The sequence below is a fragment of the Protomyctophum bolini genome (assembly GCF_963924005.1).
Source record: "Protomyctophum bolini genome assembly, chromosome: 17".
In the NCBI taxonomy this organism is placed as follows: domain Eukaryota; kingdom Metazoa; phylum Chordata; class Actinopteri; order Myctophiformes; family Myctophidae; genus Protomyctophum; species Protomyctophum bolini.
In genome coordinates this window covers 25,005,360-25,031,565 of record NC_137878.1, presented here as the reverse complement: position 1 = coordinate 25,031,565, position 26,206 = coordinate 25,005,360, and the positions used below count along the sequence as shown (strand labels likewise).

The 26,206-nt window shown below is 42.5% G+C and overlaps 1 protein-coding gene across 2 annotated transcripts; it reads right to left on the bottom strand.

The window, feature by feature from the left end:
• Positions 1-50: 50 nt before the first annotated feature.
• On the bottom strand, positions 51-26,205 carry grhl2b (grainyhead-like transcription factor 2b). 2 transcript variants are annotated; one of them, XM_080787762.1, is made up of 16 exons: positions 26,108-26,205; positions 22,082-22,274; positions 20,305-20,375; positions 18,769-19,168; positions 18,039-18,100; positions 17,599-17,755; positions 16,535-16,646; positions 11,869-11,963; positions 6,725-6,883; positions 5,300-5,357; positions 3,876-4,033; positions 2,742-2,779; positions 2,415-2,506; positions 2,042-2,127; positions 1,477-1,541; positions 51-863 (listed from the first exon to the last, which is right to left on the bottom strand). In XM_080787762.1, exons 1-16 carry the CDS (start codon positions 26,125-26,127, stop codon positions 749-751), a joined length of 1,881 nt encoding a protein of 626 aa, XP_080643888.1. In that variant the 5' UTR covers positions 26,128-26,205; the 3' UTR covers positions 51-748. The 2 variants fall into 2 exon arrangements, with proteins under 2 accessions (XP_080643888.1, XP_080643889.1); XM_080787763.1 differs by having other exon boundaries at positions 3,894-4,033.
• Between the last annotated feature and the right edge of the window lies 1 nt (position 26,206).

The following is a 26,206-nucleotide window of genomic DNA, read 5'->3' as shown; positions in this document are numbered from 1 at the left end:
GATCCAACTCTGCAATTGCCATTTCCCCTTCCTATGTCTTATAATTTCTCTCTGCTACAGTCCAATATTCAGTTATAATGACATAAGATGCTGGACAATATTGTAACAGTTTTTTTTTCACAACATACATATTATCCATATAGATATGTAGGAGGAGCCACACAGGAACACCAGAATAAATGTCACTCAGCTCATCGGCCAATCGTTCACAGTCTCCTTGATATCAGCCAGCTGGTGTGTCTCTTGAATCTGAGTCAATGAGATTTCACAGTCCTTTGGTCTTCTCTTGTGGAGGTTATTTCAATCGAGTATTACCTTGATTTGTAGAAGCTAAAGATGATTAAAATACAACCAAATATTTGCAGGGAAAATCGCCATTTCCATACTTAACTGTAGCCGACAAGCCTTGGAACTTGTTGCACACAGTCCAAAAGTGAAACAGAACAAAGCCGACCAGTCATAGTTCCCTTTGGTATAGTATGTGTCCATATACGAACAGGGTAGGTTGAGAAAATGACATGGCAAAAACTTTCCTTTGTGCGGTCAGCCAACGAGCAGTCAGATCTCTGTAACACTCTGGGGCACACCTAAGCTTCCATGCACAGCCAAAAGCCGCTGGAAGCCCGGACGAGACACCCGGAAGAGACGCCAGCAGACAGCGGCTTTTGGCCGCGTATGGAATCGTAGGTGTGCTTACACTGTCTGTGTGACCCTTGTAGGCGTCTAGTGGGGTCAGCCAACGAGCCAATCAGATCTCTGTGAGTGTGACCTTGTAGGCGTCGGCGTAGCTCTCGATGTTGAGGATAAACGTGTCTTCGTTGGAGTAGTGCTCGATGATGTTGTCGTCCATGTTCACCAGGATCCTGATGACACAACGACGACAGAGATGGTGAGTAAAACCGATATCATAATAATGATAAAAAACGTATAACATTTTAAAAATCACACCTGTGTTGAACTACATTTACCGCGTGGGGGTCCAGCCCCGGAACATTCCAGACCCCCAGGAACACGCCCAGGGGGCCGGCCCTGTTCCGGCGAGCCTTCCCGCATCCGAAAAACAGTCGAGAAATGACAGTTACCGTGTTGCAGCTTTCCGTGCTCGGACAAACACGTACAGGGACATAGGGACACACATTCATACAGTAGCTGCTTAATGGAGTGGAGGCACCGCTCAAAAACAATGGAAGGAATAGCAGCAATGGATTCTCCACCCCTCATGCTTTTTGACGGATAGGGCCATTTCATTTCGGCCGTGCTCACAAGCTCACAACACATGGCGTTGCGGCACATTGTAAGCTTGTAGATTTGATCTTTTCTCCAAATGTTCCCAGAATCCCAGAACAGGGATGGTGGTGTGGGCAGCCCAAATTTACACAACCTTCTCGCTTGCCTGAATAAAATAAGATGAGAACTATAAGATATATAATGTAATGTAATGTAACTCTCAGGTGTCTCAAACTATACACCACTTACCCTTTTTTACTCTTCTTGTACACTTTGGCTATTCTCTCTGTGGGGACGCCGTATTTCTCTGATATCTGTGAGAGAAACAAGTGAAAGAGGGCTTTATTTGTCACAGGCTAGGAGAACACTTTTAGCGTGTGTAACATTGCTTAAGCCTTAGCCCATTCAAACCGGGAAAGCATCTGTGCCATTTTGGATTTTAACCACTTTAACCATTATTTTATACTTATATAGATATAAAAGCTCATAGTGCGTCACTTCGTGCCACGCTATGAGCTTGTAAATCTGCTATTTTTTGAGGGGCGCTAGCCCCTCCCATGTCCAGCTTTGAGGGTTTGTGTAAACACAAACATTGAAGACAAAAGTGTGTAAACACAAACATGGAAGACAAAAGTGTGATTGGCGAGAATGAGATGATGTATTATGATGATAAGAGCACCCCTCACTTCACATGGGTGTGATTTTTGTAGATTTCTTTGTGGTATATGGATACTGTATTACACTGGTTCACTGGTGCACCTGAATTCACCCTCTGACACAGAAATACCTGTGCTGACTAGTAGTGACTACTCACTGCGTCAATCAGGCCTCTGAGGGTGGGAGACTTGAGCATCAGAGCATCGAACACCTCGTCTGTCTCCTTCCTTACGTACAGCAGCACTGGAGAGAGAGAGAGAGAGAGAGAGAGAGCTTGTACTGAGTCTGGAACATGAACACATGAGCCACAACTACAATTATTCATGAGAAGTGGATTATTTGGCCAGAAATATTTATTTGGCCTTTTGTCAGGCTCACATTCCTTTGCTTAGCATTCCTCGGTTGTACATGAAATAATTAAGCGTGTGTGTGTGTGTGTGTGTGTGTGTGTGTGTGTGTGTGTGTGTGTGTGTGTGTGTGTGTGTGTGTGTGTGTGTGTGTGTGCATGTTTTGCAACTGTGAAGCTATACCTCTCTTATGGGTCTCCTCTTTGATTTGTTTATGAGGGGAGGGGCACAGATCTTCATCCGCCGGCCGGAACATTCTTTTAACCAGCACACTCCTGAGAACACACACACACACACACACACACACACACGCGCACACACACGCACACACACACACACACAGAGAGAGACCATAATGCTTTTATTTGCATTCCACTCTCGTGATGAGGATGATGTCTTTGTGTCTGTTTCCATTCATTTCCATATTTCCATATGTGTCATATTTGCATTTTTTTCGTTTTGTTTATTGTTTTGTTCATCTGCTTATTTTGCAATGTAAGGTACACTCACCCTTCTCGCTCGATCTCTTCCGTGTTGTAGGCAAACACCTGAAACATACAGTAGGCTACGGTAAGAATGACTATATTGTACATTACTGTGTGTTCATAGTAATATTCTACATATAGGAAAACATATTGTGGCATAAACTTTTTTTGACCCATTTAGATCTGAGGACAGTTTTCTGAAAAACCCTATGTTTCTATGTCAGTCGTTATTATACATTTTCATGTCAAGGACCCCCAAGATTATATGTAATTGGCCGCCGACCCACATCTGAAAATATGTTGTTCCAGGGACCCCCCCCCCCCCCCCCCCCCCCCAGAAGCTAAGATTTTAGTTAAAAATGTTCGCTCTGAAAGAATATATATTCAAAGATTTGTGCCACATTTTCACGATAAAAAAAAAATAGCAGACCTACAACGAGTGCCGCACTACGAGGCTTGTAGATCTGCTATTTTTCAATAGCTAAAGCATAACATAATACTTTCCTGTATAATAAGTTCCTGTTCAAAATGGGTATTAAAGTTGGAATTTATACTAGCAGGGCACTTGTAGAAACCATTTTAAAATGTCACTCAAACAATTAGTACAAATAGACTGACTGACTGACTGCAGAATGCAGATACAGTAACTCAGAGAGTGTACGGTAGGGTACATTTGGTTACGTCAATGGCTTCTATTTCAGAGTGCTATAACGTTCCAGGAAGAGAAAATGTACGGATCCCAAGATAATGGAAAGTACAGCTACTTTCCATGAACTTGCGATCCGTACATGTCATTTGTAAATTGCACTAGCAGGTTTCAGAACTGTCCACAGCTCACCTCTGAGTACAGGCTGGGTCAATTAGCGTATATCAGTGGTTCCCAAAGTGGGGTCCGGGGACCCCCAGGGGGTCCTTGTGGCAGTTCCAGGGGGTCCCCAGCTAAATGATAGTTTGGAACCAAATGGGACCTTATGGGTCTGTAACTCTGAGAGTGCACATTTGGTTCCATTTGTGCAAAATTGTATCCAACGATGACAAAACATTCTTTAGTCTTGGGTCGGAGAGGCTAAATCTCATCAAATGGTGGTCCGACTGTGGCTCAGATGCTGAATAAAATAATGGGCCTTGATATGAAAAGGGTTGAAAACCACTGCTCTACCATGTTGTGTGGCGCTACCTGTCCCGCCCTCTGCAGGTTGCCAAAATGGACGTCGGGGATGAACAGAACCGGCTGTGACTCCAGGTCGCCCATGGTCTTAAAGTAGGTTGTGTCCGGCTTCTTGGGAGCTGTTATCACAGCCACGCTGCCGTCCTTCCCTAGAAGACAATATAATATATTATATATTATAATATATATAATAATATAATAATATAAGACAATGGCAAAGAAGAGAATTGACATGAGAATAAGCAGTTAAATCCCACTTTGTACCCACAGTGTACAAAAACTGGAACCACTAACACCACTAAATCCTCAGTCTAAATTGAACTCTGACAGTGTATAACAGTAACCAAATAGACCCACAATTTCACTGAATGTAAAAATCATACAGAACAATGTGGAATATGATCATTTCTAGCGTTAAGATATTGAGACATATTTTCTTTTGTTCATGCTATGATTTGGTAAATAACACCTGTAGAAGCCATCCTCACTGTCCATTATTATTATCATCACAACTGTTATGTTACTGTAGTTATTATTAGCATTATTTGGGGGCATTGGTTTAATGGGTTATTAGTTAATTTAAATTGGACACCAAGGGCACGCCTCCCCAGGCCTAATTGATTGAAAGAGAGCATAAGTAGGCCTGCAGGGTGATTGGGGAGGGGCATGCACCTGGTGGACAGACAGAGGGTGTAGGCAGACTGTCGCGCACGTTTTAGGCTGCGCACAGTTTTTAGACAGCTGGTGGAAAAGAAGCTCCACCTCCGCGCCCGACTGACGCGGAGGAGAGCGCGTCCGGGAAGCTGTCCGTCGCGTCAGTCGGGCGCGGAGGTGGAGCTTTTTTGCATCCACCAGCTGTCTAAAAACTGTGAGCAGCTGCTGTGCGCAGCCGAAAACGTGCGCGACAGTGTGCCTCCGCTGAGACAGAGAGAAAGACAGCACAGCACAGAGGGAAGAGGAAGAGGAAGAGAAGATGTGCCTGTTTGTAATGTATCATTCACTGCACTTTGTAGGTAAATGCAAACCAAAATGACATTGAACCTGTGGACGTTGATTTATTTTGTCTGCGAACATCCATAATAATAATAACAGAAGAGCCACAACAACACCAGAGATGGCAGGAGGATAAACTATTATGGTCCACTCACATAATTTTCAGAATGAAATAAAACGGCGCACACCCTCCGATCTTGGTGCTGAGCCAGACTGTTAAACTAACAGATCATGAAGAAAAGCAAGAGCTTGCAACTCACTTAATTTGTAATGCTCCAAGTATTTATTCAGGAGTGGAAGAGTCTGGGTGGCTTATTATTACCCAGAACACTCATCTGTTCCTGTAACACTATTGTGGAGGTCTTTCTTGAACAGAAATATGTTTAGTTTTATTGTATTATACGCATGCAGTTTTCTCCAACCTTTTGTCTTCTTGCGGAATTGTTTCCTTTCCTCGTCTCTGATCTTCCTCTCCGCTCCCTGAAAAGGACACAAAGTGAAATAAGTCTGTTTTATAAATAAACTGTCTTGACAAAGCCGGCAAGACTTTAGTTTCAGAAAACTGTCAGGATTTAGAAGAACTCCCCCAAACTAGTAAGTCATTCCTCTTTTCTACCTGCTAACAGAAAGTGACATAAGAGAGCTTTTTAAATAAAACGATGTATTGGCACAATAGTTGATCTAATCAATTTAATTGATGATAAAAAAAAGTTTGCTGACTGAGGTGTGTGTGTGTGTGTGTGTGTGTGTGTGTGTGTGTGTGTGTGTGTGTGTGGTAAAAAGTGGCTTCTAAAACTGTTTCAACATTACGAGATTTGTGATCAGTTTATTTGGCCACCAGGTGGTGTCCATTGTTTAATCACAGTCTACAATACATCCAGATATTTAAAACCCCAAATGAAGAGCAGCTAGATGCCTATTCTCTGGGGACTATGCAAGGAAGAGGCTCCACCCCCTTGAGTCCAAGTCAGGTGTGTGTGTGTGTGTGTGTGTGTGTGTGTGTGTGTGTGTGTGTGTGTGTGTGTGTGTGGTACAATGTGCAGGTAAAACCACTGGAGGGAGACAAACTGCCAGGAGAAGAGTCAATACCTCAGCTGTAGAGTATACCTTAATTACCATCCCGTTTAGTAGACGGAATGCACCATGTTTTATAAATGTTAACCCACACCCACTTCTGACAATCTTTTTTTTCTTCTTTTTTACAGCTATACTAACATTTTGTAAACCAGCTGCTTACATGCAACACTGAGCTCATTGGAAATAAGCTCAGTAAATAAGCTAACTCTGGCACAGTTACATGGAAACTGAACTTCCCTGGTAAGTAATGAAGGAAAGAAATAAATAAATACAAATAATTCAAAAATATCTAATGCATTTTCAATTACTTCAACCTGGCAGTCCCTATTTTGGATAATATGTAAAATGCTGATCTACAAGCTTGCAGTGCAATGCAATGCGTTGAGCTTGTAGATGGGCTAATTTGCACTATTTTTGAGCATCACGCAACATAATACGATTTCTCGTGGTTGGTTAATCCATTTAGACCTGAGGAACGATTCTACGAATGCCTTATAAATCACGACAGTTTTCTGAAAACCCCCGTGTTTCTATGCCAGTCGTTCTCAAACTACTATGTCAAGGAGCCCCAGAATTATCTGTATTTGGCCGCGGCCCCCAATCTCAAAATTGCAAATATTTGAGTTAAAAACGTCAGCTCTGAAAGAATATATTCACGATTTAAAAAAAATAGCAGATCTACAAGCTCGTAGCACTCGGTGCAGTATAATATATTGCTTAAAACACAAAGGGGTCCAGAATGGGTTTAATTTCCCAGCATTGCGGCTCACCTTGTCACAGAAGACCTTGATCTGTGAGTAGGCCCTGTGGAGTGGCTTGTTGCTGCGGTTGTTGTAGCTGTAGGTGTCGATCTGAATCATCAGAGGAAGACCCTTCACTCCCTTCTGAGACGAGAAGTCCGTGCTCAGGCAGTTCACCGTAATGAAGATCTGACCGGGAGAGGAGAGGAGAGGAGAGGAGAGGAGAGGAGAGGAGAGGAGAGGAGAGGAGAGGAGAGGGAGGAGGAGGAAACGAGGGAAGATGTTTACTATACAGTACACCACCTTACACACACAGTAACATCACAGTAACCATTCAGCACTGATACATCCATCCTGACTGTTAGTTTAATAGGAGGACATGGTCAACAGAAGATTTTTTGTATAACTATAGGGCTGGCTTGTAAGGTCATAAAATAAAATATGGGATTTGTAACTGTATTTGTAGTGTAAAAATGGACCTAATGGGTCCATTTGGTTCCATTTGTACACTCTCAGAGTTAAAATAACATTGATTTTACAATATAAATTGGGGGTCCCAGAGATAGAAATGCCATTAAAAGGGGGTCTGTAGACTAATGCACGTCAAACTGGTTGCCCTTGAAATTTAACGGGTTGAGAATCACGGCTAGTCGTAAAAACTGTCTCGTATGGGGGTCCCTGGCATATCTTTTCACATGGGGGTCCGCAGGCTAATTGGTGTCAATTTGGGGGTCCTTGACATGAAAAAGTTTGTGAACCACTGGCCTGTGGCTTTGTTGAGGAATATTAATGTATTCTTTTACACAATCCATGACATTGCAATTGGCAGTAGTTGATCATTAACATCAGACATAAAAAAAAAACATTCCTGCAGCAGCCATGGGGAAAACCACATCCAAGGGTATCCACTGTTTACACTGTGTTTTTATTTTGTCCATTTGTCATGCTCTTTAATGAAAGATTAGAATACAAGCTCAGGGAAGGGGGGGGGGGGGGGGGGGGGGGGGGGGGGATTCTTGTTGGTTTTGAAGCAAGAAACATTAAAAAATATTGGCATACTGTATCTCACTGGAGGCATGCAGCCAACTAAATACTGCAGCTTACTTTTTGCGAAGCAGCCTGCATGTCCTACATCTGCACGCACCACTACTGACGACCGCAAAGACGACTCTAAACATGACATAGTAGTCACCATTGTCTCACATAGCCTTTTCCTCAGGGCCTCAAAGCAAAGCCATTAAATCTGCCCCTGCCCGCACGGCACACGTTAGTCTGAACATACGCGGCCGGTTAAGACTCACCCTTAATTGGCTTCAGCGTGCGCTCATGGTCAGGGTTAGTAATGTCAATTATTGGGACGTCTATCTCAGTGGTTCCCAACCTTTTTATACTGAAGTACCACCTCAGAAGATATTTGGCTCTCCAAGTACCACTGATGTTACAGGAGCGTAGACCTCCCCTTTTTGTTCCATTCCTAAGCCAATAATGCTGCTGCTCTAATCACTAATCAGCACAACTGATGATATTTCTAATGTGATTAGTCCGTTCTCAACGGCTAGGTATGCTGTCATGCTCATTTCAGCACCGCTGGAGAGCCTATTTCAACCAATTGCTTGGTCAAAAGAACTACCTGTAATAATATAAATATTTCATTCATTTAATTTAATTTGTATCTTTTTTCTCCTTTTTTGGGGGGCGACTCCCCTGTGTACCAACAGAGGGGGGCTCAAGTACCACCCGTGGTAGCTCTGGTCCATAGCTCTAATGTGTTGCATTTAGAGCTGTTACTCTCCACTTCCGCCGCTTGCATGAATGCAGACCAGTCTCTCGTCTTTAGCGTAAATAAAAATAACGTTTTTGCTACTCACCAAAACAAAGGCGGGTTGTGTCATTAGAAAGTCTACTTTCATTAGTGGAAGCACTCTAAGCCCCCCACCACACGTATAAACGGTACTTTTTGGCCAAAAGGGGATTTCGTTTCCACCGGAAAACCAGAAAACCAGACGGACCCCTTCATGAAGAACATGTCAGTACAGTGCTTAACACAAAGACCATAGCTTTATCATTATAGTATCATTATTAAAGACCAAGCTAAGTGCACTTGCCTGGAAAACCCCATGCATTGTATATCTGAACAAGTTGGGCCGTACTTCCCTGTTTACATTCCCAGAATCACCTGACAAAAAAAAAAAACAATAACTTAATTTTATCATACAGTGCCAGCTGCACTTCTGTTGTCCCTTACTACAAATTATAACAGTAGATGATAAATAAACAGGGCCTTTAAAGGTCATCATGGCTGCTGATGAAACAACATTGGCTTAGCTATTCAGACATAATTGCAGGAGCAGAGAACGCACAAAAGAGAACGCACAACCTGGGAGAGATACGCCTGCAGCTATATCACCATCACCTAAAATACATCCATGGAGAACAACAGGTGTATTCAAGCTCAATGGGCCGGCTTTATGACCCACTACAGAGAGAGAGAGAGAGAGGAGGGGAGGTAGAGTCAATATTAGCCTGGAGAACTGTGCTTTGGGTTTTCTCTAGCAGCCTCTTTGTCTCCCTAGAACACTAATACAAATGAAAGAGTCAAATAAGGAACAAACACGCACGCGCGCGCGCACACACACACACACACACACACACACACACACACACACACACACACACACACACACACACACACACACACACACACACACACACACAGAAATGAGGGCAAAACAAACAACAGAGGGTGTGGATTGGGGATTGGTTTGTGTTGGCCCCTGGGGGGGCCTCTCCTCTATAGAGAGACTAAACAGCAACAGGACAGGGCTCCGTTTTTTTAAGGAGTGGCCACAAAGGAGTGTGTGCTGCTTCACGGCGGACATGAAGCACAAACAAGTGTAAGAAGTACATCTGTGGTTTCAAAAGGCTGACTGTCAGCTCTGTCTAATGGACGTTTAGCTGCTAAAACGGCATGTAACAGACACATAAAAGCTGTGTGTGTCTACAGGTGACTCATTCACCGTGTAATATGGGACTCCCATAATAAGTGTCAAGGCAAGTCAAAAGAGAACTTGGTAAGCATGGCCATGCTGAACTAGTACTGAGATCAAAATTGAGGTTAGAATATTTGTAAATGTATACGAAGTTGTTTGTGTGTATGAGTACCGGTATATATTGTGTGAAACAGCTGAGGTTGAGTAAAAAAAAAAGCAATTGTAAGAATATTATAATTCTGTAACTCTGTAAGAGTTATAATTCTGTGAAGTTGCCCAAACTGAAATAAAAACTAAAAATTGAATCAAATTGAATTGAATCTAATTGAACAGAAATATTAGTGAGTGTCAATCCAGGAGTGATGATGTGTGTAATCTTGAGTCTGGAACAACAGGTGCATGTTAAACCAGGGGCGGTCCGTCAGGGGGAGCATTAGGCCTACGGCCGTTCCCCGGCCCAGGACTCCAGTGGCCCGGCCGGCCTTCCAGCTGTCAGATTATCACAATCACGCAGTCACAGACATGGACTTGGTCGCTCTTTGCAAGCCCTGCCTCTTGGCACAGCAGGGCCCAGTCAAAGCATTATCTCAGGGTGTCACGAATGTCTACGTCCTGTAAGTAGGCTGGCCTCATCCGCCATATTTGCTGCGAAGGACGAACATGACAAGTGGCTCTTATTTTGAAGAGGAATAGGAAGTCTGTTTCGGTTGTAGCCAAGCTTCCATGACAAGGTGTCATGTTGTTAGGCAAGCTAGTCTAACAGTCTAAATAGTAAACAAGAATTTGCGCCGAGTCATCGTAAATGGACATGTATAATGTGTGAAGGGGACATATTGGGTGGGGGCACTGACTGTATATAGTTGCACTGACTCTGAGAACTTGAAGCTATGTGTGGAAAGTTCCACACTCAGTTTAGTAGGTGGCAGTAATGCACCATTTAAGTTGCCAACCGCCATTAAACCTGACAGAAGAAGAAGAAGTAGTAAACAAGAACCCACGTGGATTAAACATAAGCTTTTAGCCAAAGTTCATATATTATCGAATATGAAAAGCATGCATCTGTGACTTAAACAATGTACACACTTTGTATGTAAGTTAAACATGGAACCTCCACAGCATTAGGTGAGTAGTTCAATGTAGGCTAGAAGTCTCATTCTGGCTCATCAAAATCATCATCAACAACAGCTGCCCAACAACATTAACAGGTAGGCTACAGTACAGTACAGTATTGCCTGTAAGAATGTTATGTTTTATGGCCTTAAATAGTGCTTGTACTTGGAACTGTTGGGCCGCCGTGCCAATTCTTATAAACATTTCAGTTCATTTAGTTGAAGTGGGTCTACTGTGCCCTGCTCTGTGGTGCTGGACTCTGAGTCTGAACTCTCAAGGATTTAGAAGGCATTTGTAGAATCGTCCTCAGGTCTAAATGGCTTAAACTGTAACAAGCACGTGTCTTGGTTTTGCTCATGACACAGTTTATTATACAGACAGTTCTAAGGATGGTTGTTGGACAGTCAGTGTAAGAAGCAGCATGACCTATAGGGGGTGCTGGAAGGGCATGTCTTTCCTTTTTAGTTGTTGGGGTATTTGCTACCTACTGTAGATTTGCAATACTCTGTATACAGAGTTTGTCGTCTGCATTTACTCATCCTAACTACCGGTATTAGGAGCAGTGGATGCCATTAATATACATTAACATAGATACGGTACATTTGTAGGTTATGGACGGTGCAGTTATGGTGTTTATTGATTTTATTAGGATCCCGAGTTAAGTGTCAAAGGTACACTTCGACACAGATTGGGTGAGCCGAACTGGGGGCCGAACCAGTAGCCTTTCTACCCTCTCAGCTTCATCTGTCCATGAAAGAACCAGTAGCCTTTCTACCCTCTCAGCTTCATCTGTCCATGAAAGAACCAGTAGCCTTTCTACCCGCTCAGCTTCATATCATCTGTCCATGAAAGAAAACACTGTCGCCCGAACAGGGACTTGAACCCTGGACCCTCAGATTAAAAGTCTGATGCTCTACCGACTGAGCTATCCGGGCTCTTCCAGATGTTGATTTACCCTTTTCTACTGGAGAGTCCCAGCTCAGCACGCCACGCCATGACGTGATCAAACATAGAGGCATGGTGTGTGTGTGTGTGTGTGTGTGTGAATATTAGCATATTTAAATGTGACATTACCTTTGCCTCTTCATTGACATCCCATGTGAAGGAGATGGCGTTGTAGGCAATCTCCTCAATGTTGCTGATGGTGTTGAAGCTCTCCTTGTAATCAGCTGTAAATCACACACACACGTGCGCGTAAATATCACGACAGGGTCTACTAACTAGCTAATGAAAAATAGCAGATCTACAAGCTCATAGGACTAGTAGGTCTGCTATTTTTGAAAAATCGTGAAAATGTGGCTCAAATCTTTAAATATACATCACAGTGAACGTTTTTAACTCAAATCTTTGCTTCTGGGGAGTCCCTGGAACAACATATTTTCAGATGGGGGCCAAATACAGATAATACTGGGGGTCCTTGACGTGAAAGAAGTTGAACACTACTGACAGAAAGGTTTTTCAGAAAACTGTTTGTATTTAGAAGATTTTTTTTAAATCGTCCTTACTCCTTATAGGGACCCTAAATACATTGCCTATTTGAAAATATCTCATTTACAAGCTCACGAAAAGTACTTGAAAAGTATTCAGGGATTTACTTTATTGGCCTAGTGGCAGTAAGCACAAGAAATGTAGCACTGATTGGAGTTAGTGGTTTGCAAGACTAGCCTCGAACAGACCCTCTCCTAGACCAGTTGTTCCCAGACTTTTTCATGCCAAGGACCAATTAATTAGCCCACAGACCCCCCCATTTGAAGAGATATGCCAGTGACCCCCATAAGAGAACATTTATACGGCTCTAGCAGTGATTCTCAACCCGTTTCATTTCAAGGACCCCCAGGTTGACATGCATATTAGTCTACAGACCCCCCATTAAATGGCATTTCTATCTCTGGGACCCCCAATTTATATTGTAAAATCAATGTTAATTTAACTCTGAGAGTGTAGAAATGGAATCAAATGGACCCGTTTGGTTCCATTTGTACCCATAAGGGTCGGATTTGGTTCCAAACTATCATTTAGCTGGGGACCCCCTGGAACTCCCTCAAGGACCCCTGGGGGTCCCTGAACACCACTTTGGGAACCACTGTCCTAGACGGCCCGGCCTCTAGGAGGTAAGAAACCCCCAGAAACGGATAAATGACAAGGAGGCACAGAGTAAAATGGCAGAACTCTTTGCCGGGTAGCTATTATTGTCCTGATAAGCGATCAAATGGCACACTTCAGTTTTATTAGATCAGACCTTATCTGCTTGGACAAACACGGCCGTGAGCTTCAAAGGTAACAGGAGGAAACGCGGGAGTCGCTCTGACTGTGAGCGCAGCCATATTAAATGGCAGATAGGTGAGCTCAGACACCGGCTATGTTGTTGACCTATCGAACTACTACACAGAGAATGGAACCACGTACAGCATTTTAATGTAATGGGATGTCATTTGAGAATGTTCTCACATGGAAATAAATTAATTGTTGAGGGGGGGAAATTCACAAGTTAATTGATGTAGAACAGCTTACATTTTCATTGTTTAATTCGCGTTTTCGGGATAGATTATTTTTGAAGATGTTTCTTTTTGTCTTTTTCTGCCTTTATTGATATAGGATGATAGTACAGGAAATGTTATGGGGAGAGAGATGGGGGGCGACACGGCAAAGGCCGTCGGGATCGGGAGTCGAACCCGCGGCACGCCGTCAGGTAAATCTGTTTACGGCCTTGTTAACACTGTGCTGGAGGATGCTATACGCACACCTGTCTTAGTAGTGGTGCCACTGCCGGCCCACGGCAGAACAATCTAAAAAGCTTATAGTCTTAAAAAGACAAAGGACACTGATAGCCAAAGTGCCGATTATTTATTAGGACACAGAGAATGAGAAACCAATGTTCCGGCAGACAACTGCCTTCTTCAGGCCAGGGTATGTGGATAAAAACATTTTGCCTCCAAAACACTTGGTTGGCAGTAGTCTCGCGTTACCAGACTGTTGCCTCTCGCAATTTCCAAATGCTTCCATCATACATTGCAGCAACGGAAGAGCTGTCGTGAGTAAACTATAAAGCGGAAGTGGAGCCTCCTCCCCACTTCCGTTTCGTCTTTACAGTCACTCACATTTATCCTAATATAAATAGAAATCATCTAAGCATATATAGCTTGTTGCTTATCAGAAAAGGAAATAAATAAATAAGCTCTAAAGATATTTTAAAATATATTTTCGTGAACGGAAATGGCAGCTTCCTTACTCGTATTTCGGGAGGTGTAGTTCCAGACTCTATACAGCATTCGGAGATTTTGGAATAGTTGTCTGGCTACGCGAGACTAGGCTGGCAGCGGTTAAGAGCATGTTACCCTCATCAATCCAACCGCCATTCCCACCCAGATAGTTCCTGGTTTTGTCAGACGCGGCCACATGCCATGTCAGTTTGTTTCCCCGTTAAATAAGGCCATTCAAATGATCCCATTCTGTGACACTGCCCCAGGCCATCACCCCCCCCCCCCCCCTCTACTGCTATTCAAATCCCTTTCTGAGCCGTGTCGGGTTACAGTCCTGCATCCAGGTACGCTACTCTGGCATGGGGGAGAGAGGGAATGTGGACGGACAGACAGACAGACAGACAGACCCTAGCTAGCCTTATGAAACGTCAAATATAATTGAGGAAACCAATTTTGTCCACAATTTTATTGTGGACATACACTGTACATACACACATGCGCGCGCATACAAATCTTGGAAGCCGAACTGACCAAGATAACCCAAGATAACCCCAGATACGGCAGCTGATATATCCCTGGAACTGTATTGTGTATTCTCTCCTTCCTGAAAGACTGACGCGTTGTGAGCTTGTAGATCGGCTATTTTCAGCATGCAACTAATTGTAAAATGACTTCTACTGGATCTCTTGTCCACTAGTCCCTTCCTAACATTTTTTGTCTTAGTTTTAGTCGACGAAATCAACACCGTTTGACAGTGAAAAAGAGTTTAGTCTTTATTGTTGGTTTTATAAATATTTAACCTAATGAAGCGGTAATGAATAATATCTACGGTACAAATGGATCCATTGGAACACACTGTGTAGGTCCAGGACATACAAGGTTTCCACCTGACAGAGACGATATAAAAACATACTGTATGGGTCAGAATGACATCAAACAGACCATGACCAACCAAGGAACCGTGTGGCGAGCATTCCTTTCTCTGTCCCGACAAGCCATGTGTGTGTATACGTGTGTGTGTGTGTGTGTCTCCCTCTCCCAGGTCTCCCACATACCAGGAGACGCTGCCTGGTGAGCAGGCCCCAGCTTGTCATGTACAAACTCCTTACACACACACACCGCGAGGCGAGGCAGAAGAACAAACTCCTTACACACACCGCGGTGTGTGTAAGAGTTTGTACAGAACAGCATCCAATTGGCAAGCTTTGTACAGAACAGCTACGTTAAAATTAAATTTCGCCGACGGAAAGCTTTGGGAAAACAAAGCACCCCCCCCCCCAAGCTTTGAAAAACAAAAACGTGATGCCGAATATTTACCGAATATAGAAAACCTACAGTTTGAGGGAGACGCTGCAGAATTCACTGTTGTTACGTGCTATTGGTTAAATTCAAAACACACACACACTTTTCTTTACTAAAAGTTAAACTCTTGTATCTTTCAAGGTCAAACGAAGACGTGGTTTGACGTTTAAAAGGCATGAAAAGAAATATGCAAAGCTGCAGGTTTTCTTGCACCAGTAGCACTAAAGTGTAACACATCAAAACATCAATTTAAAGATTTGGAGATATTTTTTTTTACACAATCTCAAAGGCAGTGTCAATGAGATTAAGAGATTTATGTTGTGTGTGTGTCTGTGTTATTAGGTTGAATCAGGTGTGTGTGTGTGTGTGTGTGTGTGTGTGTGTGTGTGTGTGTGTGTGTGTGTGTGCGCGCGTGCGTGTGCATGCGTAAAGGAACCAATCTCCTGTCTGCCCTGAGGATGATGGGGGCGGGGCTGTTTGCTGGCTGTAGATTAAGAATACTTTGGGTGAATGCATAGTTTAGTCATGCCATGTTTATAAGCTCAGCTCATTCACTGTTTAATTTAATTGGCAAACTGATTTATTTATGTTGTCTTTAGACTCTCGTGCTTGCTTCAGTGATTACTCAATGCATGGTCTGGGCCTGAGAGTACAGTACAGTACAGTACAGTACAGTACAGTACAGTACACGATTACAATGATAGAATAAATATTGATATAATGCCAGCCCAGCTGCTGTAGTGTAGAGTACTCTAGTAAGACGATGTATACAAACGGGTCTGTCTTCCTGTCTGTCCAGGGCTAATTTGGACTGGACTGTTCAGCGCCGATTGTCTTGTGTACATTGTCAGTAAGCCAAGGAAATACCTCCACACATCATTTTTCACAAATGTTTTAAAATGGGATTTTCTTTTAATTATATTATAACATTTCAAAATATAAACCTCCAATTCTTAGATCCAATTGGAAGCCATTATTATTATTATTGACCGTATTCTTATTAATAAAAGGAAAGAGCAGCACATCATGTGAGGTAGGTAGGTATGTATGTCTTCACCGTGCAAGAGGATGCTTCGCACACGGCAGAATCATCTAAATTAAATTTAAAAAAGTATGTCTAACCAAAGTGCCAATAATTCATTTTAGGACGCAGCGAATAAATGAACCAACTATCGGCAGACATGTACAGCATGTACAGTATTCTCAACCAGAAAAGGTGCAGTGGTACCGTATCTTACCGATGTCTAGAACCCTCTGCTTGGCTGTGTGCTGTCGCGAGTGCCAGTACTTCCAGTACTTCAGCTGCTCATCTCGGTTCTTGTCTTCACTGAACACCACCATGATCACACTCTGGTCAAGGAAAGAGCAAATCAAGACACTTTAAATGTGACCGTGGGCCAATAAACCAAAGTCCGCTAAAGCGGGACTGTGAGAGCTTTTATGCTGGATCCTATTGTTTCGCTGTGAGTACAGGTGTAAACTAAAGCCTGATTTATAGGGGTGCATATCTTTGGTCCGACGTCCCGACAGTCTGACACGCAATAGTCCCGACATCCTATACCCCAAACCCTAACCTAACCCGTCTCTTACCACCACAGCGTAACGTCATGTTGTAGGTTTTGGTGGTCACCTTATCACCTAAAACTGGAGTATGAATAGGCCTTTAACCGGCCACATATGTCGGATTTGTTTTTGGGGCTTTTTTATGCCTTTATTGATAGGGCACAGTAGACAGACAGGAAAGGGGGAGAGAGATGGGGAGTGACGCGCGGCAGCGGCCTTCATGCTCGGGAGTCGAACCCGTGGCACGCTGTCCGGCTGGCTTAACCGGCCACGACTATTGGTACGTCTGACTATCGCATTCCCCCTGATTTATTGGTCATCATAGGACAATGTGGCACACCAACAATACCTTGTAAATCATTTTTGGCACGCAACATTGTCATACAACAGAGTATAAAGCAAGCATGAACCACTGCCAGGCATAACGCGTAGCAATGCAGTGTCACTGTCTTGTGAGCTGGAAAAGCTCTGCCAGGCTGCCTGACAGCCTATATAAAATGCAGCATCCAATTGGCAAGCTTTAAACTTAACTGTTTGGTTAGGTTTAGTACAAATAACAGCCCTGACACCAGAAACCTTAACCCTGCTGGGTTAGAGATCAAACCCCACAAGGCCTTGCGTCAGTTAGGCCACAGATCATATACGTATACATAATAACAATATTAACAAAGGACTTTCAAAACAAAGTCACAAAGTACTTACTAATGAAAATCATATTTGACCTTCCCTCCACACTCACCCGAACTTTGCTGATGGGGTGACGCAGGCGTTTGTTGGCGCTCAGCTCGTTGAGTGTCACAGCGTAGAACTGACCTTTGTTCAGGTAGGTCATTGGTCCCTCGCCCTGCTTCTGACGCAGTGAGCGAGTGGCATCAAGTGTATACTGGAAACTGTCACTGTAACACACACACACACACACACACACACACACACACACACACACAATGATATGCTGAAGGTAAAGCAACACTTGCTTGAAACGTTCGAGCTTAGTAGATCTGCTACTTTTGCTTAAATTCTGAAAAGTAACAGTACATTATGTGTAATTGGCTTTAGTTATAGGCTTTGGGTGTAACTCTTAAGTCTGGAGAAAAACAACTGATGTGCAAGCTAGCATCGTTGGCTTGTAGATTGGTCTATTTTCAGACGGACAACGTATTGATCAGAGGTTTCACTTACAGTCCTTCCTGGTGGAATAAGAAGCCATCCGTGGCCATAGAGGAAGGTGTGTGATACTTCCGCTGTGAACACGCACGCACACACACACACACACACACACACACACACACACACACACACACACACACACACACACACACACACACACAACAAATTAATTTAGTCAAAGAGGAACTGAGACAACAATGCAAATGCACCAGTATTTCAGGAATGACAGTTTCATCACAATATTAAAATTATCAGGGAAATACACAGACCTGAATGGATTACCTCTCTGGACCAATTTGTAGATTTCTAGCAAACCAAAAGCATCTACAAATGGCTCTATCTGTGTGTGTGTGTTTTCACACATTCCCACATACAAGTGTACGTATGTGCACAAAACAAAGCAAAGCAAAATCACAAAATAAAATGACTAAAGATTCTGTTGATCGACTTACGTGGCCGGTTAAGGCACCAAACAAGGATATTATCAGGGTTCTCTCAGCAACATGTGCTGAAAGAACCCTGAACAACACAGGAACATTATGTAGAAAAGCCCGTAATCGGCTTCAGAATTAGGCGATCTACACGGTCCCATTGAGTCGCATCCGCAACGCATGGGGAGAGGGGGGGGAGTTTATAGATCAGCTATTCTCAAGGTGGGACACTGAGGTTAGAAGTGTTAGACTAAAGATCACTTCAGGGTCACACCAACACCACCACGGTGACCTCTGGCCTTCTCTCTCACCCCATCGCTCTCCTCTTCGTAGGGGCTGTCAGGTGGACTGGGCTGGTCCTCCTCCCCCACGTAGCCGCCCGTGTGACTGACGGTGGTCACCTCGTACGGACCTACGGGCTCGTAGACCACCCGCGCCGGCGGCTGCTGCTCCTCCGTGTCCACCCTGTAGTGAAGCCCACCACCCATGAACACGGGCGCGTACACCTCGGCTTTGACCACGGCCACGGGGGGCGGCGGCCCTCCTCCTCCGTCCCCCGCCGAGTGGAACGTCTCGCTGCGCTTGTTGGCCTCTGCGTTCTCCGTGTTGAGCGACAGGTTGACGGGGAGAGACTTGAGGACCTGGACACGGTTGTCCACCGTCGTCTCCACCACGTCACTCTGGCTGCTGTGGTTCGTTACCAACGGAGATCTGTGGTGGAAAGACCAGAGGTTCTAAGACTACAGTAAATATGACATACAGTGTGTGACAAGGAAGCAAGGGCTTTCTGGTGTTTGGAATGTTTAATGTTGCTCTTGAATTCACCACTTAAGACCAATTTATAATTCCTCGTACTACAAATAGTCGTATTCTTTTGACATGCCCACAAAAATAGGGATGCCTGGTTAAACGTTTATGTATTATTAAGCAAGGTGAACAAACTAGTGGAAGCCGTTTATTAAACCATTATATGAATTCACAAAGGCTTTAACACCATGTAAGAGAATATGATTATTTTCTTTTTTTTAATCCTGAGAGGCCGCCACTTTTGAGATATCAGGTTTTCATCCGAACATAGTTATACCGTATAGGATTATTACCAGCCTCATTTTTTGTAACTCTGTATGGCTCAGGTGGCCGATACTGTGCAAATAATTCCAAAGAATCCAATACAGCTGATGTTATCTTCACATGCTCAAAAACAGTGCTTGAATTGAAACAATATTCACTGACGGCATACGCATACCGTACGCCACACCAACACTTGTCATTTTGCTGTCTTGTATACTGGAACATCTGATTATTGTACCTCAATATTATCTTAAAATCTAGTGTTTAATGCGTCTGTCTGTCTGTCTGTGTGTCTGTGTGTCTGTCTGTCTGTCTGTGTGTCTGTCTGTCTGTGTGTCTGTCTGTCTGTCTGTCTGTCTGTCTGTCTGTCTGTCTGTCTGTCTGTCTGTCTGTCTGTCTGTCTGTCTGTCTGTGTGTCTGTCTGTGTGTCTGTCTGTCTGTCTGTGTGTCTGTCTGTCTGTGTGTGTGTCTGTGTGTCTGTCTGTCTGTCTGTCTGTCTGTCTGTCTGTCTGTCTGTCTGTCTGTCTGTCTGTCTTAAATGAAACACATGGTCTTGCACGTGTACATTGTCCCACGTCATAGAGCATCATAGATCCTAATTCCTGCTCTTAATCTGAGATTAATCTGACGATGCTAAACAGATGATAATGCATTCTCATATGCTGTAGACCTACTGATGGCCATATATACACACAAGCACATCAAATGTATCCGTGAATCCCATCTGTTGCTGTTGATATCGCGTTGATGTCAGCCTTTGAACATTCAGTACCAACCTTTTTTCCGTCTCCTCTGTAATTTCAACCACTTTGGCAACCACCGGCAACAATCTCTTTTCTTTAGGAACCTGAAATGAAGTAATGCAAGAAATGTTGTTAGAAACATTGAAATGACATCAACCGAAAGTGAAAAGGGCACAAGATACTGCATCTATTAACAATAGACAGGGTAGTCGGGCACACATAGACATCAAGCCCCTGCCCTTTTACCCATCTGTAAAACAACTGCCCTTTCCAAACCATGAATGCAGCATTTACTATGGTGGAAGAAATGCACATGCAGTAAATATTGAGATGAACTGATTCAGGGAAAATACTTGTTCCTGATTGGTTGTTAATATTGTATTGTAGTAGACCAAAGTATTATTGGTTACCTCAATATACAAATTGTGGGGATGATGACTAAATATTTACACAATAATATTTTCCACCATTACTCATCAGTTATGCCCATAAAATAACTAACAGGCTAAAAGCAAACAGTTAAGTATAATGCAGCTTGTAAAACCAGGAAGAAACTACACACATATCATTTTGATATCCAAAACACCAGACAAGTCTCATATAGCAATATTGATATAACATATGGATAGAGATATGGGTTGTTATTTTTTTTATGTTTTAAAATGTATAAGAAACATTTCCTAACATATACATTTATAAATTATGGTATAATTGTGATCATCGCAAATATGTGATTGGGAGATTATGTAATAATTGTGGCATATATGGGGATCAGACCTTTTCATGGGACCAAACTACGGGAATTTCTCTGTCAGTATTTCACGCAGGCAAAACAAATCGATCGACAAAGTTAATGTCTATATAATGGAACTATGCATATATACTTTAAAGTGCTATGTCTACATGAAATGCTATTCTAGTGCTGTCTACATAGAATGCTATAAGTCTGCATAAAATGCTATCTAAGTCCACATAAAGTGCTATCTAAGTTACATAAGTTTAGCCTTTGCATATGCCTGTACGGGCGAAAATATCCGATCGACAATGCGTCGCGGTGCGACACATTGTGAGCTTGTAGATCTGCTATTTTCAAAAGATCTTTATACATTCGAAAACTTGTGAAAGGAACGTTCCGCATATTGAGTACTTCTACTTTAAGTACATTTTGACACCAATACTTTTGTACTTTTCTTTAAGTACAAGTTTTGAAATCCGGGCTTGTATCAGAGTACTTCTACATTGCAGTATTGATACTTTTACTTACGTAAAAAGTAAAACATGCGAGTACTTTTTTCCACCACTGGAATTGAGCAGTGATGATTTTGCCAGCAAATTCTATTTTATTTTAGTCATAGTCTTTGGAATGAAACTTTATTTAGTTTTAGTCACATTTTAGTCACCTGGAATGTCTTGGAGTTAGTCTAGTTTTAGTCGACTAAATATCATAAGATTTTAGTCAACTAAATCTACAGTTGATTTAGTCAACTAAAGTGTATTTTGGTGGGCCTTGATGTCATTGTAATGACTGATTTTACACTTGCTGAAAAGAGCTTGTAGATCGTCTATTTTCAGCATGCAACCAAGTGTAAAATGAATTATACTGGATCTCTTGTCCACTAGTCCCTTCCTAACATTTTAGTCTAGTTTTTATTTGTTGACGAAATTGTCAGTATATTACTATATTTAGCCTTAGTTTTAGTCATCGTGGCTTAGTTTTCATTTAGTTTCTATTTCGTTTTCGTCAGTGAAAAAAGGTAGTCGACGAACATTTTCCGTCTTGGTTTTAGTCGACGAAAACACTGCTCCTGACCTTATAGTACTCGTAGAGCAGGCCCAGGGCGTTGGCGCTGTCCTCGTCACCGTTGATGCTCATCATGGCCTTGGTGGCAGCGGTCAGTGGGTTCTCCAGGTACGACCGCCATGCCTCATCCTCACTGGTGTACGCGGCTCGCCGCACCGCGGGGTATGAGTTCTCATTTGGAACCACCACCACCAGGCGTTTACTGAAACACACACACGCACAACAATACGGTTTTCATTTGGAACCACCACCACCAGGCGTTTACTGAAACACACACAGGCACAACAATACGGTTTTCATTTGGAACCACCACCACCAGGCGTTTACTGAAACATACACGCACAACAATACACACATGAGCATAATTAGTTGCTGTCGGTAGGAAACCTCCTAACTCCATTTCCAGTTTTTGATCATTGTTTTGGGCATGAATCAGTGCTATTGAACACCCTTCATGTCTGTGTGCTGTTTCAAAAATATTGAACCAATGTAAAGTAGTAAGAAAATTGGACCCTCAAACTGTCTGCTAAAGCAACTAACTCCACCACCTCTCCCCCTCTCAAACTGTCTGCTAAAGCAACTAACTCCACCACCTCTCCCCCTCTCAAACTGTCTGCTATAAAGCAGCTAGCTCCACCACCTCTCCCCCTCTCATGCAAGTAATTGACAAACAACACCAACTTTGATGAGGCAGTATTGCTCTGTTTTCAAAATATAAGGTTTTGTATATTTTTCATTTCCTGAAAAATGAACATTTTAGAGTTAGGTGGTTTCTTCCCGACAGCAGAGATATACATATACATATACATATACATATACACATACACGCATATATGCATCTATTGTACGCACGAGACGCACGCAAACACAAACACACAAACAGGTGTGCACTTCAGCCCCCGCCGCTAGAAATGCTTTTGCTGACTACTTACACTATATATTCAGATGAAAAGTGGAATTAGTAAATATAAGACGAATTGAAATGCCAAACTAACATGATATATAACACAAACCCAACTACAGAGATTCATCTTCCATGGCGAAGGCAAACTGTACTAAACATGTGTAGTGTGTGTGTGTGTGTGTGTGTGTGTGTGTGTGTGTGTGTGTGTGTGTGTGTGTGTGTGTGTGTGTGTGTGTGTAACGTAATTTGAACATGTTCAAGGAAATTCACTTCTAACCATGATTAGGATGAATAGAAGGGGATCATGTGTGTGTGTATGTGCGTGTGTGCGCGTGCGTGCGAGTGTGTGTTTCTTTGCTAGGAGTTGACACAGTCAGACCTTTTCTTTGGGTCTGTGTGTTCAAACTAAGTGTTGTTGTGACAACAGCGTTTGTTAAACTGGCCTATGATCTGGACTTAAGTGAGCCTAGACAGAGCAGAAAGTCAAAGTTGCTTGTCACACACACACACACACACGCACGCACACACGCACGCACACACACATTTTAACCATTTATGTCCACACAAAGGAGATGCAATGCAAGGACACAAATGTTATAGGTGTATTAAGAGTAACACTTACAAAATCGTGGCATGTGTTTTCATGGTACAACAGGCATGTCACTCAGTACTCTATGGGTATAAGTAACAGCATCTCCGCCATATATGACGGCTGCCAATTATAGCGGAGACACCACAATACTTTTCCAGCCTTTTTGGGCATCCCAAGATGTTGGAACCTTTTAACAACAGACACACACACACACACACACACACACACACACACACACACACACACACACACACACACACACACACACACACACACACACACACACACACCCTTCTATTCATCCTAATCATGGTTAGAAGTGAATTTCCTTGACATGTTCAAATTACAAACAAATTCAGTTTGGTCTTTCAAATCAACTGTTACTGTGTGAAACATTCATATGCCCCACTCAGCTTCCCTTCACCTGTTGCCTACTGTAAATCAACGTTAAACAGATGTACTGCAGTTTTATGAACTATAGGGCTGAGCCTGTCACGATTGTGACATTTTATACTTGACAATTAATTGTCGCTCAAATAACTGCGATTAACGATTAAATTGTGTTTCTGTCGTTGAAACAAATTGGAACATTGATTGATTGAATACTTTATTAACAGCTTGGGAAAAACTAAAGAGGCACAACGATAACACAAAAATCGTTATCTTTATCTTCCATTCTCTATTATAGTAGAGAGAACATACTGTAGAAAGAGCTTGACCAACATTTATCGATATCGTGATATAGAGAGGCTTATATCATTTTTCACTATTGTAATGGCATGTAAAGTGTTCCTGCTTTTAGAGGCTCTGTTTTATTATTTGCCTTTATATCTCCTGTCATTATTATGTAATTATAGCCTACTATTTTGTAACCCATTTTTTCACCCAGTGTCAATTATCTAATGTAATCCTGGGCGCTACACTTCCTCTGGCAACCTGGGGGGGGGGGGGGGCAGCATCGGACTGACCTCATGCTTCCTTCTATGCATGAGGAGGCCAAGCTGCTTCTTTTCACCTGACAGGGGAGAGTTTCCCCCGGCCGGACGTAGCGCTGATTCTAATATGTGATATCATGTTGATAGTATGCCATATAGTTTCACAGGAATGACGCATGTCTGCCATCAGTCGTACGTGCGTCAATGTGAAATACATTGTAAAGTGCTTTGGAAACTCAATTAAATCATTAATCTGAATTATTTGTATGACAATGTCAACTAAAATGTCATAATTGTCACAGCCCTATATCACTACACAATAGAATATCACAAGTGAACTGTTCAATATGGGGGCATGGCATCCCATTTGAACTAGTTGCACACATCCACCCCCCTCCCCTCTCAGCCCCACCATCGCTGTAGCATTATTTTGTCCACTCCCAAAAGTCTGTCTTCAATTAATTAACTACAGCAATTACACATCTGGAAAGTGGAGTATGGAGATGACAGACATACAGGACACTAATATGCCAGTTTAAGTCACACAGATTGTTTGAACAAAAGCACAAAAAATTAGTCCTTGTAGGGTTTTCACTAAATGTTGCCATTGTTTGCCATAATAGGGAGTGGATGTGCAGTTGTGCACCTGTTCTCCTCTGGGCAATGAGGTAACGTCATACATGTGTCACAATATAGGGTTCAATAGCACAACTGTCATTTCACCATTATTATTATTATTATTATTATTATTATTATTAAATGTCAATAATATTTTCATTATTGTCACTATGGGAGACCATGAGGTTATTTGGGGTAATTAGGTTTAGGCAAGTCTGACAATTGAGAGTAATAACAGTTCCGTCATCAAAAAGTAATTTTCTGTTCTCAGATTATACATTTCGTGAAATCTTGTCCCCAATCCAGTTAGTAGCCTGAAGATGATGTAACAATTAAACCAAGGGAAGGCTATAACAATTAATGTGCTTTTTCTGAGAAATAATCAAGACACTGAAAATTACCGGTAACATGCCAATGGGTATACGTTAGGCCTTCCCTTCCCAGGATAGTCCCACGTGTATAATTTATAATATAACTGCTTTCAATAAACGATATTTAGTCGTTCAAATAGTTTAAACAGAATAGGCTAATAAGCTATCCAAACATGTACAAGTAGGTAGATCATGTCTACGGGGAAAAATGAAATGGCATGCCGTTAATTCGTTTAAAGTGGGAATAAAAAAATGAATGATATCAATCAATAAAGAGTCAAGACATCTGCAGGCGACATAAACTAGCCAATTCCATGATTTCCATCAGTCAAAAATGGCGAATTCTGCTCAGACGGAATCCACAGCAAAGCCAACTATTAAACCAGTCCTAATACAATCATTGAATGTGTCAAAATCCCCCCAAAACAAGCGTGAATGAATCTTTTAACAGTGCTGTTTTATCTTAGCTTGTGACCATTTAATTATACGAGATAAAGGCAACCTTTACAGTTATTTTTATACCGGAGGAGGGGAGGAAAAAAAAGACTCCACTCGAAAAGTATTCCACGCAAGTGTAAACCATCAAAGATCCTTTCCGCTGGCTTGATCACTTACTTGTCTGTCTCCTGTGACATATTTTGCTTCCTCTACGATTCTTCCTGGTGAAACTGGACTTTCAAGTCGGAGCAGGTAACAGTGAGTGAGTTGCCAAAG